Source organism: Hemitrygon akajei, chromosome 27, assembly GCF_048418815.1.
Source record: "Hemitrygon akajei chromosome 27, sHemAka1.3, whole genome shotgun sequence".
NCBI lineage: Eukaryota > Metazoa > Chordata > Chondrichthyes > Myliobatiformes > Dasyatidae > Hemitrygon > Hemitrygon akajei.
The window spans coordinates 53,718,109-53,734,098 of record NC_133150.1 but is presented as its reverse complement, the minus strand read 5'-3'; the positions used below and the strand labels follow the sequence as shown (position 1 = coordinate 53,734,098).

At 52.9% G+C, this 15,990-nt stretch overlaps 1 protein-coding gene across 1 annotated transcript in view; it reads left to right on the top strand.

The window, feature by feature from the left end:
* LOC140717412 (nectin-4-like) overlaps window positions 1-15,990 on the top strand; it is a 100,389-nt gene that overhangs the window by 62,228 nt on the left and 22,171 nt on the right. Inside the window, 4 exon segments of the mRNA XM_073030959.1 lie at window positions 12,561-12,790; window positions 12,792-12,906; window positions 13,871-13,899; window positions 13,901-14,171. Coding sequence (XP_072887060.1) covers window positions 12,561-12,790; window positions 12,792-12,906; window positions 13,871-13,899; window positions 13,901-14,171 — 645 coding nt within the window.

The following is a 15,990-nucleotide window of genomic DNA, read 5'->3' as shown; positions in this document are numbered from 1 at the left end:
TCACCCCCCCATCGTGTCACAGACATGTTTCCCATACTCTCTATCCCTCACCCCCCCATCGTGTCACAGACGTGTTTCCCATACACTCTATCCCTCACCCCCCCATCATGTCACAGACATGTTTCCCATACACTCTATCCCTCACCCCCCCCCCACATCGTGTCACAGACGTGTTTCCCATACACTCTATCCCTCACCCCCCCATCATGTCACAGACATGTTTCCCATACACTCTATCCCTCACCCCCCCATCGTGTCACAGACATGTTTCCCATACACTCTATGCCTAACCCCCCCATTGTTTCACAGACGTGTTTCCCATACACTCTATCCCTCACCCCTATCATGTCACAGACGTGTTTCCCATACACTCTATCCCTCACCCCCCCATCATGTCACAGACGTGTTTCCCATACACTCTATCCCTCACCCCTATCATGTCACAGACATGTTTCCCATACTCTCTATCCCTCACCCCCCCATCGTGTCACAGACGTGTTTCCCATACACTCTATCCCTCACCCCCCCATCGTGTCACAGACATGTTTCCCATACACTCTATCCCTCACCCCCCCATCGTGTCACAGACATGTTTCCCATACACTCTATCCCTCACCCCCCCATCGTGTCACAGACGTGTTTCCCATACACTCTATCCCTCAACCCTATCATGTCACAGACGTGTTTCCCATACACTCTATCCCTCACCCCCCCATCGTGTCACAGACATGTTTCCCATACTCTCTATCCCTCACCCCCCCATCGTGTCACAGACGTGTTTCCCATACACTCTATCCCTCACCCCCCCATCATGTCACAGACATGTTTCCCATACACTCTATCCCTCACCCCCCCCCACATCGTGTCACAGACGTGTTTCCCATACACTCTATCCCTCACCCCCCCATCATGTCACAGACATGTTTCCCATACACTCTATCCCTCACCCCCCCCATCGTGTCACAGACATGTTTCCCATACACTCTATGCCTAACCCCCCCATTGTTTCACAGACGTGTTTCCCATACACTCTATCCCTCACCCCTATCATGTCACAGACGTGTTTCCCATACACTCTATCCCTCACCCCCCCATCATGTCACAGACGTGTTTCCCATACACTCTATCCCTCACCCCTATCATGTCACAGACGTGTTTCCCATACACTCTATCCCTCACCCCTATCATGTCACAGACGTGTTTCCCATACACTCTATCCCTCACCCCCCCATCATGTCACAGACATGTTTCCCATACACTCTATCCCTCACCCCCCCATCGTGTCACAGACATGTTTCCCATACACTCTATCCCTCACCCCCCATCGTGTCACAGACATGTTTCCCATACACTCTATCCCTCACCCCTATCATGTCACAGACGTGTTTCCCATACACTCTATCCCTCACCCCCCCATCATGTCACAGACGTGTTTCCCATACACTCTATCCCTCAACCCTATCATGTCACAGACGTGTTTCCCATACACTCTATCCCTCAACCCTATCATGTCACAGACGTGTTTCCCATACACTCTATCCCTCACCCCCCCATCGTGTCACAGACATGTTTCCCATACTCTCTATCCCTCACCCCCCCATCGTGTCACAGACGTGTTTCCCATACACTCTATCCCTCACCCCCCCATCATGTCACAGACATGTTTCCCATACACTCTATCCCTCACCCCCCCCCACATCGTGTCACAGACGTGTTTCCGATACACTCTATCCCTCACCCCCCCATCATGTCACAGACGTGTTTCCCATACACTCTATCCCTCACCCCCCCATCATGTCACAGACGTGTTTCCCATACACTCTGTCCCTCACCCCCCCATCATGTCACAGACGTGTTTCCCATGCACTCTATCCCTCACACCCCCATCATGTCACAGACGTGTTTCCCATACACTCTATCCCTCACCCCCCCATCATGTCACAGACGTGTTTCCCATACACTCTGTCCCTCACCCCCCCATCATGTCACAGACGTGTTTCCCATACACTCTGTCCCTCACCCCCCCATCATGTCACAGATGTGTTTCCCATGCACTCTATCCCTCACACCCCCATCGTGTCACAGACGTGTTTCCCATACACTCTATCCCTCACCCCCCCATCATGTCACAGACGTGTTTCCCATACACTCTATCCCTCACCCCGCCATCATGTCACAGACGTGTTTCCCATGCACTCTATCCCTCACACCCCCATCATGTCACAGACGTGTTTCCCATACACTCTGTCCCTCACCCCCCCATCATGTCACAGACGTGTTTCCCATACACTCTATCCCTCACCCCCCCATCATGTCACAGACGTGTTTCCCATACACTCTATCCCTCACCCCCCCATCATGTCACAGACATGTTTCCCATACACTCTATCCCTCACCCCCCCATCGTGTCACAGACATGTTTCCCATACACTCTATCCCTAACCCCCCCATTGTTTCACAGACGTGTTTCCCATACACTCTATCCCTCACCCCTATCATGTCACAGACGTGTTTCCCATACACTCTATCCCTCACCCCTATCATGTCACAGACGTGTTTCCCATACACTCTATCCCTCACCCCTATCATGTCACAGACGTGTTTCCCATACACTCTATCCCTCACCCCCCCATCATGTCACAGACATGTTTCCCATACACTCTATCCCTCACCCCCCCCATCGTGTCACAGACATGTTTCCCATACACTCTATCCCTCACCCCCCCATCGTGTCACAGACATGTTTCCCATACACTCTATCCCTCACCCCTATCATGTCACAGACGTGTTTCCCATACACTCTATCCCTCACCCCCCCATCATGTCACAGACGTGTTTCCCATACACTCTATCCCTCACCCCCCCATCTTGTCACAGACGTGTTTCCCATACACTCTATCCCTCACCCCCCCATCATGTCACAGACATGTTTCCCATACACTCTATCCCTCACCCCCCCATCATGTCACAGACGTGTTTCCCATGCACTCTATCCCTCACCCCCCCATCGTGTCACAGAGGTGTTTCCCATACACTCTATCCCTCACCCCCCCATCATGTCACAGACGTGTTTCCCGTACACTCTATCCCTCACCCCCCCATCGTGTCACAGACATGTTTCCCATACACTCTATCCCTCACCCCTATCATGTCACAGATGTGTTTCCCATGTGGTCTGTTCCTCACCCCCCCATCATGTCACAGACGTGTTTCCCATGCACTCTATCCCTCACCCCCCCCCATCGTGTCACAGACGTGTTTCCCGTACACTCTATCCCTCACCCCTATCATGTCACAGATGTGTTTCCCATGTGATCTGTTCCTCACCCCCCATCATGTCACAGACATGTTTCCCGTACACTCTATCCCTCACCCCCCATCGTGTCACAGACGTGTTTCCCATCACTCTGTCCCTCACCCCCCCATCATGTCACAGACATGTTTCCCATACACTCTATCCCTCACCCCCCCATCATGTCACAGACGTGTTTCCCGTACACTCTATCCCTCACCCCCCCACATTGTGTCACAGACGTGTTTCCCATACACTCTGTCCCTCACCCCCCCATCATGTCACAGAAGTGTTTCCCGTACACTCTATCCCTCACCCCCCCATCGTGTCACAGACGTGTTTCCCATGCACTCTATCCCTCACCCCCCCATCATGTCACAGAGGTGTTTCCCATGCACCCTATCCCTCACCCCCCCATCGTGTCACAGACGTGTTTCCCATGCACTCTATCCCTCACCCCCCCCATCGTGTCACAGACGTGTTTCCCATGCACTCTGTCCCTCACCCCCCCATCGTGTCACAGACGTGTTTCCCATGCACTCTGTCCCTCACCCCCACATCGTGTCACAGACGTGTTTCCCGTACACTCTATCCCTCACCCCTATCATGTCACAGACGTGTTTCCCATACACTCTATCCCTCACCCCCCCATCGTGTCACAGACATGTTTCCCATACACTCTATCCCTCACCCCCCCCATCGTGTCACAGACGTGTTTCCCATGCACTCTGTCCCTCACCCCCCCACATCGTGTCACAGACGTGTTTCCCGTACACTCTATCCCTCACCCCTATCATGTCACAGACGTGTTTCCCATACACTCTGTCCCTCACCCCCCCCATCGTGTCACAGACGTGTTTCCCATACACTCTATCCCTCACCCCCCCATCATGTCACAGACATGTTTCCCATACACTCTATCCCTCACCCCCCCCACATCGTGTCACAGACGTGTTTCCCATACACTCTATCCCTCACCCCCCCATCATGTCACAGACATGTTTCCCATACACTCTATCCCTCACCCCCCCATCGTGTCACAGACATGTTTCCCATACACTCTATCCCTAACCCCCCCATTGTTTCACAGACGTGTTTCCCATACACTCTATCCCTCACCCCTATCATGTCACAGACGTGTTTCCCATACACTCTTTCCCTCACCCCCCCATCATGTCACAGACGTGTTTCCCATACACTCTATCCCTCACCCCTATCATGTCACAGACGTGTTTCCCATACACTCTATCCCTCACCCCTATCATGTCACAGACGTGTTTCCCATACACTCTATCCCTCACCCCCCCCATCATGTCACAGACATGTTTCCCATACACTCTATCCCTCACCCCTCCATCGTGTCACAGACATGTTTCCCATACACTCTATCCCTCACCCCCCCATCGTGTCACAGACATGTTACCCATACACTCTATCCCTCACCCCTATCATGTCACAGACGTGTTTCCCATACACTCTATCCCTCACCCCCCCATCATGTCACAGACGTGTTTCCCATACACTCTATCCCTCACCCCCCCATCATGTCACAGACGTGTTTCCCGTACACTCTATCCCTCCCCCCCACATTGTGTCACAGACGTGTTTCCCGTACACTCTATCCCTCCCCCCCACATTGTGTCACAGAAGTGTTTCCCGTGTGGTCTGTTCCTCACCCCCCCATCATGTCACAGACATGTTTCCCGTACACTCTATCCCTCACCCCTATCATGTCACAGACGTGTTTCCCATACACTCTGTCCCTCACCCCCCCATCGTGTCACAGACGTGTTTCCCATGCACTCTGTCCCTCACCCCCCCATCATGTCACAGATGTGTTTCCCATACACTCTATCCCTCACCCCTTCCCATCGTGTCACAGACGTGTTTCCCATGCACTCTATCCCTCACCTCCCCCCATCATGTCACAGACGTGTTTCCCATACACTCTATCCCTCACCCCCATCATGTCAGAGACGTGTTTCCCATACACTCTATCCCTCACACCCCCATCATGTCAGAGACGTGTTTCCCATACACTCTGTCCCTCACCCCCCCATCATGTCACAGACGTGTTTCCCATACACTCTGTCCCTCACCCCCCCATCGTGTCACAGACGTGTTTCCCATACACTCTGTCCCTCACCCCCCCATCATGTCACAGACGTGTTTCCCATACACTCTATCCCTCACCCCCCCATCGTGTCACAGATGTGTTTCCCATGCACTCTATCCCTCACCCCCCCATCGTGTCACAGACGTGTTTCCCATTCACTCTATCCCTCACCCCCCCATCGTGTCACAGACGTGTTTCCCATACACTCTATCCCTCACCCCCCCATCGTGTCACAGACGTGTTTACCATACACTCTATCCCTCACCCCCCCCATCATGTCACAGACGTGTTTACCATACACTCTATCCCTCACCCCCCCATCATGTCACAGACGTGTTTCCCGTACACTCTATCCCTCCCCCCCACGTTGTGTCACAGACGTGTTTCCCGTACACTCTATCCCTCACCCCCCCATCGTGTCACAGACGTGTTTCCCGTACACTCTATCCCTCTCCCCCACATGGTGTCACAGACGTGTTTCCCATGTGGTCTGTTCCTCACCCCTCCTATCATGTCACAGACGTGTTTCCCATGTGGTCTGTTCCTCACCCCCCCCATCATGTCACAGACGTGTTTCCCGTACACTCTGTCCCTCACCCCCCATCGTGTCACAGACGTGTTTCCCATGCACTCTATCCCTCACCCCCCCATCGTGTCACAGACGTGTTTCCCATGCACTCTATCCCTCACCCCCCACATCGTGTCACAGACGTGTTTCCCATGCACTCTATCCCTCACCTCCCCCCATCATGTCACAGACGTGTTTCCCATGCAGTCTATCCCTCCCCCCCATCATGTCACAGACGTGTTTCCCGTACACTCTATCCCTCACCCCCCCATCATGTCACAGACGTGTTTCCCATGCACTCTATCCCTCACCCCCCCATCGTGTCACAGACATGTTTCCCATACACTCTATCCCTCACCCCCCCATCGTGTCACAGACGTGTTTCCCATACACTCTATCCCTCACCCCCCCATCATGTCACAGAAGTGTTTCCCATACACTCTGTCCCTCACCCCCCCATCGTGTCACAGACGTGTTTCCCATACACTCTATCCCTCACCCCCCCATCATGTCACAGACATGTTTCCCGTACACTCTATCCCTCACCCCCCCACATCGTGTCACAGACATGTTTCCCATGCACTCTATCCCTCACCCCCCCATCGTGTCACAGACATGTTTCCCATACACTCTATCCCTAACCCCCCCATTGTTTCACAGACGTGTTTCCCATACACTCTATCCCTCACCCCTATCATGTCACAGACGTGTTTCCCATACACTCTTTCCCTCACCCCCCCATCATGTCACAGACGTGTTTCCCATACACTCTATCCCTCACCCCTATCATGTCACAGACGTGTTTCCCATACACTCTATCCCTCACCCCTATCATGTCACAGACGTGTTTCCCATACACTCTATCCCTCACCCCCCCATCATGTCACAGACATGTTTCCCATACACTCTATCCCTCACCCCTCCATCGTGTCACAGACATGTTTCCCATACACTCTATCCCTCACCCCCCCATCGTGTCACAGACATGTTACCCATACACTCTATCCCTCACCCCTATCATGTCACAGACGTGTTTCCCATACACTCTATCCCTCACCCCCCCATCATGTCACAGACGTGTTTCCCATACACTCTATCCCTCACCCCCCCATCATGTCACAGACGTGTTTCCCGTACACTCTATCCCTCCCCCCCACATTGTGTCACAGACGTGTTTCCCGTACACTCTATCCCTCCCCCCCACATTGTGTCACAGAAGTGTTTCCCGTGTGGTCTGTTCCTCACCCCCCCATCATGTCACAGACATGTTTCCCGTACACTCTATCCCTCACCCCTATCATGTCACAGACGTGTTTCCCATACACTCTGTCCCTCACCCCCCCATCGTGTCACAGACGTGTTTCCCATGCACTCTGTCCCTCACCCCCCCATCATGTCACAGATGTGTTTCCCATACACTCTATCCCTCACCCCTTCCCATCGTGTCACAGACGTGTTTCCCATGCACTCTATCCCTCACCTCCCCCCATCATGTCACAGACGTGTTTCCCATACACTCTATCCCTCACCCCCATCATGTCAGAGACGTGTTTTCCCATACACTCTATCCCTCACACCCCCATCATGTCAGAGACGTGTTTCCCATACACTCTGTCCCTCACCCCCCCCATCATGTCACAGACGTGTTTCCCATACACTCTGTCCCTCACCCCCCCCATCGTGTCACAGACGTGTTTCCCATACACTCTGTCCCTCACCCCCCCATCATGTCACAGACGTGTTTCCCATACACTCTATCCCTCACCCCCCCATCGTGTCACAGATGTGTTTCCCATGCACTCTATCCCTCACCCCCCCATCGTGTCACAGACGTGTTTCCCATGCACTCTATCCCTCACCCCCCCATCGTGTCACAGACGTGTTTCCCATACACTCTATCCCTCACCCCCCCCATCGTGTCACAGATGTGTTTACCATACACTCTATCCCTCACCCCCCCCATCATGTCACAGACGTGTTTACCATACACTCTATCCCTCACCCCCCCATCATGTCACAGACGTGTTTCCCGTACACTCTATCCCTCCCCCCCACGTTGTGTCACAGACGTGTTTCCCGTACACTCTATCCCTCACCCCCCCATCGTGTCACAGACGTGTTTCCCGTACACTCTATCCCTCTCCCCCACATGGTGTCACAGACGTGTTTCCCATGTGGTCTGTTCCTCACCCCTCCTATCATGTCACAGACGTGTTTCCCATGTGGTCTGTTCCTCACCCCCCCATCATGTCACAGACGTGTTTCCCGTACACTCTGTCCCTCACCCCCCATCGTGTCACAGACGTGTTTCCCATGCACTCTATCCCTCACCCCCCCATCGTGTCACAGACGTGTTTCCCATGCACTCTATCCCTCACCCCCCACATCGTGTCACAGACGTGTTTCCCATGCACTCTATCCCTCACCTCCCCCCCATCATGTCACAGACGTGTTTCCCATGCAGTCTATCCCTCCCCCCCATCATGTCACAGACGTGTTTCCCGTACACTCTATCCCTCACCCCCCCATCATGTCACAGACGTGTTTCCCATGCACTCTATCTCTCACCCCCCCATCGTGTCACAGACATGTTTCCCATACACTCTATCCCTCACCCCCCCCATCGTGTCACAGACGTGTTTCCCATACACTCTATCCCTCACCCCCCCATCATGTCACAGAAGTGTTTCCCATACACTCTGTCCCTCACCCCCCCATCGTGTCACAGATGTGTTTCCCATACACTCTATCCCTCACCCCCCCATCATGTCACAGACATGTTTCCCGTACACTCTATCCCTCACCCCCCCACATCGTGTCACAGACATGTTTCCCATGCACTCTATCCCTCACCCCCCCATCGTGTCACAGACATGTTTCCCATGCACTCTATCCCTCACCCCCCCCATCGTGTCACAGACGTATTTCCCATGCACTCTATCCCTCACCCCCCCATCGTGTCACAGACATGTTTCCCATGCACTCAATCCCTCACCCCCCCATCGTGTCACAGACGTGTTTCCCATACACTCTATCCCTCACCCCCATCATGTCACAGAGGTGTTTCCCATACACTCTATCCCTCACACCCCCATCATGTCACAGACGTGTTTCCCATACACTCTATCCCTCACACCCCCCATCATGTCACAGACGTGTTTCCCATGCACTCTATCCCTCACCCCCCCATCGTGTCACAGACGTGTTTCCCATGCACTCTATCCCTCACCCCCCCATCGTGTCACAGACGTGTTTCCCATGCACTCTATCCCTCACCCCCCCATCGTGTCACAGACGTGTTTCCCATGCACTCTATCCCTCACCCCCCCCATCGTGTCACAGACGTGTTTCCCATGCACTCTATCCCTCACCCCCCCATCGTGTCACAGACGTGTTTCCCATGCACTCTATCCCTCACCCCCCCATCGTGTCACAGACGTGTTTCCCATGCACTCTATCCCTCACCCCCCCATCGTGTCACAGACGTGTTTCCCATGCACTCTATCCCTCACCCCCCCCATCGTGTCACAGACGTGTTTCCCATACACTCTATCCCTCACCCCCATCATGTCACAGAGGTGTTTCCCATACACTCTATCCCTCACCCCCATCATGTCACAGAGGTGTTTCCCATACACTCTATCCCTCACCCCCCCCATCGTGTCACAGACGTGTTTCCCATGCACTCTATCCCTCACCCCCCCCATCATGTCACAGACGTGTTTCCCATACACTCCTATCCCTCACCCCCCCCACATCATGTCACAGACGTGTTTCCCATACACTCTATCCCTCACCCCCCCCATCGTGTCACAGATGTGTTTCCCGTACACTCTATCCCTCACCCCCCCATCGTGTCACAGATGTGTTTCCCATACACTCTATCCCTCACCCCCCCATCGTGTCACAGACGTGTTTCCCATACACTCTATCCCTCACCCCCCCATCATGTCACAGATGTGTTTCCCATACACTCTATCCCTCACCCCCCCCATCGTGTCACAGACGTGTTTCCCATACACTCTATCCCTCACCCCCCCATCGTGTCACAGACATGTTTCCCATACACTCTATCCCTCACCCCCCCATCGTGTCACAGATGTGTTTCCCATACACTGTATCCCTCACCCCCCCCATCGTGTCACAGACATGTTTCCCATACACTCTATCCCTCACCCCTATCATGTCACAGATGTGTTTCCCATGCACTCTGTCCCTCACCCCCCACATCGTGTCACAGACATGTTTCCCATACACTCTATCCCTCACCCCCCCCCCACATCGTGTCACAGACGTGTTTCCCGTACACTCTATCCCTCCCCCCATTGTGTCACAGACGTGTTTCCCGTACACTCTATCCCTCCCCCCCATTGTGTCACAGACGTGTTTCCCATACACTCTATCCTCCCCCCCATCATGTCACAGACGTGTTTCCCGTACACTCTATCCCTCCCCCCCCATTGTGTCACAGATGTGTTTCCCATGTGGTCTGTTCCTCACCCCCCCATCATATCACAGACGTGTTTCCCGTACACTCTATCCCTCACCCCCATTGTGTCACAGACGTGTTTCCCATGTGGTCTGTTCCTCCCCCCCCATCCCCATCCCATCATTCCAATATGTGTCCTACTGGAGTCCAACCTCTGGCCATTGGGGACCTGGAGTGGAAAGTTTTGCACAGGGCAGTACCATATAACAGATTCTCAAGTTGGGTTATGGACTCCCCAGCTGTCTGCCATTTCTGCGGCAGGGACAGGATGGTATACCATGTTATATGGAGTGTAAGAGATTGCACTCTCTATTTGTGTATCTGGAGGAGCTGCTCCTCAAGTTCTGGCCGTGCTTCAGCCTCACACTCCCGATCTTCAGCCATCTAGTGGTTGAGGTGGGTCAGTTGGTTGGGGGATCTGGTAGCACAGAACATAGGAGATAGAACAGGACAGTACTAGAACAGGATTGTTGGCCCACAACGTTGTGGTAAGGTAACTAAACTCCTGGCTTAAGCATCGCTTCTACCTGTTTAACTCTCTCCATTCTCTGCACGTCTGTGTGCCTATCAAGGATTTATCAGATTTACCTCCATCACAAACCAGCAGCAGATTCCAGGCACCTAACACTTTGCCCCCACCCATCCACTTCAGGGGACTAAGGACTTGGACCTCAAGGTCCCTCTGTACATCAACACTTAAAGATATTGCTATTAACTGTGCACTGTCCCACTGTATACTTGATCAATCTTCTACACTATCCAGAATAACACCAATCTTTGGCTAATCCACAGATTTATTAACCCTACTATCTACATTTTCATCTGGGTCATTTATATATTGTACATCACGAATAACAGAGGCCCTAGTAGCACTAGTCACCAACCTCCAGCCAGAATAAACCCTATTGACCTTCTGTCTTCTGTGTGCAAGCCAATTCTTAGTCCCAAATTCCACGAAACTTCTGGATGAACCAACAGGAGAGACCTTGTCAAAAGCCTCACTAAAATCCACGTAGGCACCCTCCATAGCTCTACCTTCATTAATCACCTTCTTCACCTCCTTGAAAAACTCGGTTTCCCTGGTTGGGGGGCCTGGCCTAGATGGTCATTCATGGGTCTGCTCTTACTCCATGGTTATATCCATGTCACGTGCCCCTGGAAAAACAAGTGCGCGGTATCCATGGGTATTTATTGAGTTACAACACCCCGCCCAGCAACCCCCTCAATTTACAATGACCAATTAACTTACTAACCAGTACATTTTGTACCGTGGGAGGAAACTGGAGCACTGGGAGAATGCCCATGCATTCCACTGGGATGATATACAGATTCCTTCCAGAGGACACAGGGATTGACTGTGGAACTCCGATGCCCCGACCTGGAATCGCGACTTTCTGGGATTGGGCTTGGCTCTTCTGGACAGCATTGTTTTAATTTAACAACCTAATGAAAGTTATGTAACAATAGCAATGAAGCTAATTTAAAAAGCAACAAACAGGTCACATCAATTACTCACGTTCCTCCTTGCTCCTCACTCTCACCCCATCCCTATCTTCTTCCCAAATTCACCTGCATCTCTGCCACGCTCACTACTCCACATCCCGACATTCACCTCTACCCCTTCCCCACCTCTGCTTTTAAACTCCCCCTTCACCATCCTTCATTCTCATTTTACCCCCATTCGTCCCTGTCGTGCTCCATCCAATCCATCTGACATCTTTCCCCCTCGCCTTCACTGATCCTCTCCCCCCCTCACACACTTTCCCGTTCCCTCTCCCCCCCATGCGTTCCATGTTCTCCCCTCCCGTTCTCTTTCTCTCCATCTCTTTGCGCTGTCCCGTTCCTCTGCCTCTCTTTACCCTGTCCCGTTCCTCTGCCTCTCTTTGCCCTGTCCCATTCCTCTGCCTCTCTTTACCCTGTCCCGTTCCTCTGCCTCCCTCTTTGCCCTGTCCCTTTCCTCTGCCTCCCTCTCTTTGCCCTGTCCCGTTCCTCTGCCTCCCTCTCTTTACCCTGTCCCGTTCCTCTGCCTCCCTCTCTTTGCCCTGTCTCGTTCCTCTGCCTCCCTCTCTTTACCCTTTACTCTCGCTCCCCCCAGGACTCTGTGGGCCGGAGCTGCAGACGGACGCCAAAACCCAGGCCACCCTCGGGGGCAGCGTGCGGCTGCGCTGCGTGTTCACGGGCTCGGGCCAGCTCACGCAGGTAACCTGGGACAAGCTGACGGACCTGGGCCCGCGGACAGTGGCAGTTCGCAGCACCGATCACGGCTCCAGCACACACCCATTCTACGGGGCACGGGCACGCTTCGTCCAGGCAGACGTTCAGGCCCGACGCCTCACTCCTCATCCAGGACGTGATGCTCGGAGACGCTGGCCACTTCCGCTGCAAGGTGTTCACCTTCCCCGCTGGCAGCTTCGAGGGAGACACCTGGCTTACCGTCCTGGGTAGGTATCAGGGTCGGGGAGGATGGGGAGTGACAGGAGGAAAGAGGAGGCAGTGAGGGGAGATGGGGGGGAGAGAGTAGAGGTGTTGAAGATGGTAAAGTGAGAGGGAGGAGGGAGGAAGGTGGAGGGGAGGAGGCAAGGGGAGGGAGGAAGAGGAAAGGGGTGAGAGGAAGAGGAGAGGGGAGTGAAAGATAGGGGTGAAGGGGAGGGGGAGGGGAAGGGGAGGAGCGCAAATGGGAGGAGGATGGGGAAGGGTGGGAAGAGGAGGGGGAAGGGAGGGGGAAGGGAGGGGTAAGAGGGAGGGGAGGGGTAAGAGGGAGGGTAAAGGGAGGGGTAAGAGGGAGGGGAGTGGGAGGGATAAGGGGAAGGGGAAGAGTAGTGGTAAGGAGAGGGGAAAGGGAGGGGTAAAGGTAAGGGGGAAGAGAGGGATGGGGAAGGGAGAGGGGAGGGAGGGAAGAGGAGTGAGGAGAGGGACATTGGGGAAGTGAGTGAATGGGATGGAAGAGGAAGTAGGAGTTTGAGTGAAGATGAGGAAAGCAGGACTGTGGAAGAGGAAAGGAGAAAGATGGGAGATAGTGGGGCGACAAAGAGTGGGAGAGGTGGGGGAGCAAGGGAGAGGGGAGTAGGTCGGAGGTAGAAGAGAGCACAGTAGTGACAGGGAATTAACATATTACAATGGAATATCCTGTTCATCTCTCACTCCCCTCCCCCACCCACCCATTCTACCCTACCCGGACTCCACCCCCTCCATGCCTTCTCACCATTCCATCTTCCCCTCCCCATCTGTCCCCCATTGTCCTCTCCCTCTTCCCCAATCTCCTCTTCCTCTCCCCCATCCTCCTCTCCCTGTTCCCCTCTCATACACTCCCTCTTCCCCTATCCTCCACTCCCTCATCCTCCTGGCTGTCTCCTCTTTCTCCTACTACCCATCTCCCATCCCCCCGCTTCTTGTTACCATCGGCAGTTCCTCCTCAGGCGTGGGTGGTACAGGGACCCGCGTACCCTGCTGGAGGGGGAGCGCCGTGCGCTGGCAGCGTCCTGTCTGGCCACGGGGAGTAAGCCGGGACCCGAGGTGCGGTGGGAATCCCCAGTGGTGGGGGAGCAGGAAATGGCCAAGGTGGAGAATGAAAACGGCACGGTGACAGCCAGCGCGCAGTACTTCATTCGGCCCGAGCGTGGGGTGAAGGGGAAGGATCTGGTGTGTGTCGTCAATCACTTCACATTGTCTGAGCCCATCCGCATCCGCTACACCCTCAACGTCTTCTGTAAGTACCAGGGTGTAGGGAGCGAGGCTCGCTCGGTCTGACCCGTGTCCTGGGGGAGTGTGATGGGACAGTGCAGAGGGAGTTTCACTCTATGTTTAACCCATTCCCTGGGAGTGTGTGATGGGACAGTGTAGAGGGAGCTTCAACAGTGCCATATAAAGCCTCAGCATCACATCCCTGCTCTTGTATTCTAGACCTCTTGAAATGAATGCAAACATTGCATTTGCCTTCCTCACTACTGACTCAACCTGCAAGTTAACCTTTGAGGTGTTCTGCACAAGGACTCCTAAGTCCCTTTGCATCTCAGATTTTTGGATTTTCTTCCCGTTTGGAAAATAGTCTGTACAGTTATTTTAGTACCAAAGTGCATTATTGTGCATTTTCCAACATTGTATTTTATTTGCCACTTTCTTGCCCATTCTCTGAATCTATATAAATCCTTCTGCAGCCTACCTGTTTCCTCAACATTACTTGGCCCTCCACCAATCTTCATATCACCTGCAAGCTTCTGCAACAAAACCATCTATTCCATCATCTAAATCATTATGTAACCCTCAGGCTCGGCCAGCATGTGTTTGTCTAGGGGAAAACAACTTCTGGCCCCGCCCAACTGAGAAATCTCGTTTGTGTGGATGCTGCCTGATGTGTTGCCTGGTTACAAATCCGCACTGCAAAATATCAGAGAGCACACCATATGCAATTAAATGACTGACCTTTATAAATCTTAATCTGAATAAAGGGTTAGTAAAGAAAAAGGACCTATTTTAAGGAAAAAAGTCACAAGTGGACATGGGAGCTCACTGATACGATTATTCATCAACCGTTGACCTCCTCCGAGCATTGCCGACCTTCAGACCCTTGCTCCTAGTCCATTCCGTCCAGTGGTCTTCCGACTGTCTCTATTTGCGTCCTCTCTCTCCATCGCTCCTCAACAAAAGACCGCGACAACCCGACTCCCAGACACACAAGAAAGAACAACATTTCTCCCATTGGATAGCCTCTGCATGCCAAAGCCCTGTTATCTCTAGTCATAACCCAAACATTGCTGCTACAGAGAAACCATTACCTTAACAGTGGAACATTACATAGAAGCCATTACATTAGCCCTAGCAGTGAAACCTTACAGTGTGTTACAATTGATATACAGTATAGAAAGAAGTGATCCCAACACTGACCCCTATGGAATACCTCCAGTCACTGGCAGCCAACCAGAAAAGGACATTTTTATTCTCACTCTCTGTCTCCTACGAAGCAGCTAATACTTTAACCATGCCAGTAACTTTCCTGTAACGCCATGGACTCTCAACTTGGTAAGCAGCCTTATGAAAGTCCAAATATACAACATCCACTACATCCCCTTTATCTATCCTACTTGTAATCTCCTCAAAGAATTCCAACAGGTTTGTCAGGCAAGATTTGCCCTTAAGGAAACCATGCTGACTTTGTCCTATCTTGTCCTGTGTCACCAAGAACTCCATAACCTCATCCTTAACAATTGACTCCAACATCTTCCCAACCACTGAGGTCAGACTAACTGACTCATGCACTGGGAGTGTGTGATGTGACAGTGTAGAGGGAGTTTCACTCTGTGTCTGACCCGTTGCATGGGAGTGTGTGATAGGACAGTGTAGGGGGAGTTTCACTCTGTGTCTGACCCGTGACCTGGGAGTGTGTGATGGGACAGTGTAGAGGGAGCTTCAATCTGTGTCTGACCCATACCAGGGAGTGTGTGATGGGACAGTGTAGAGGGAGCTTCACTCTGTGTCTGACCCGTGTCCTGGGGGTGTGTGATGGGACAGTGTAGAGGGAGTTTCACTCT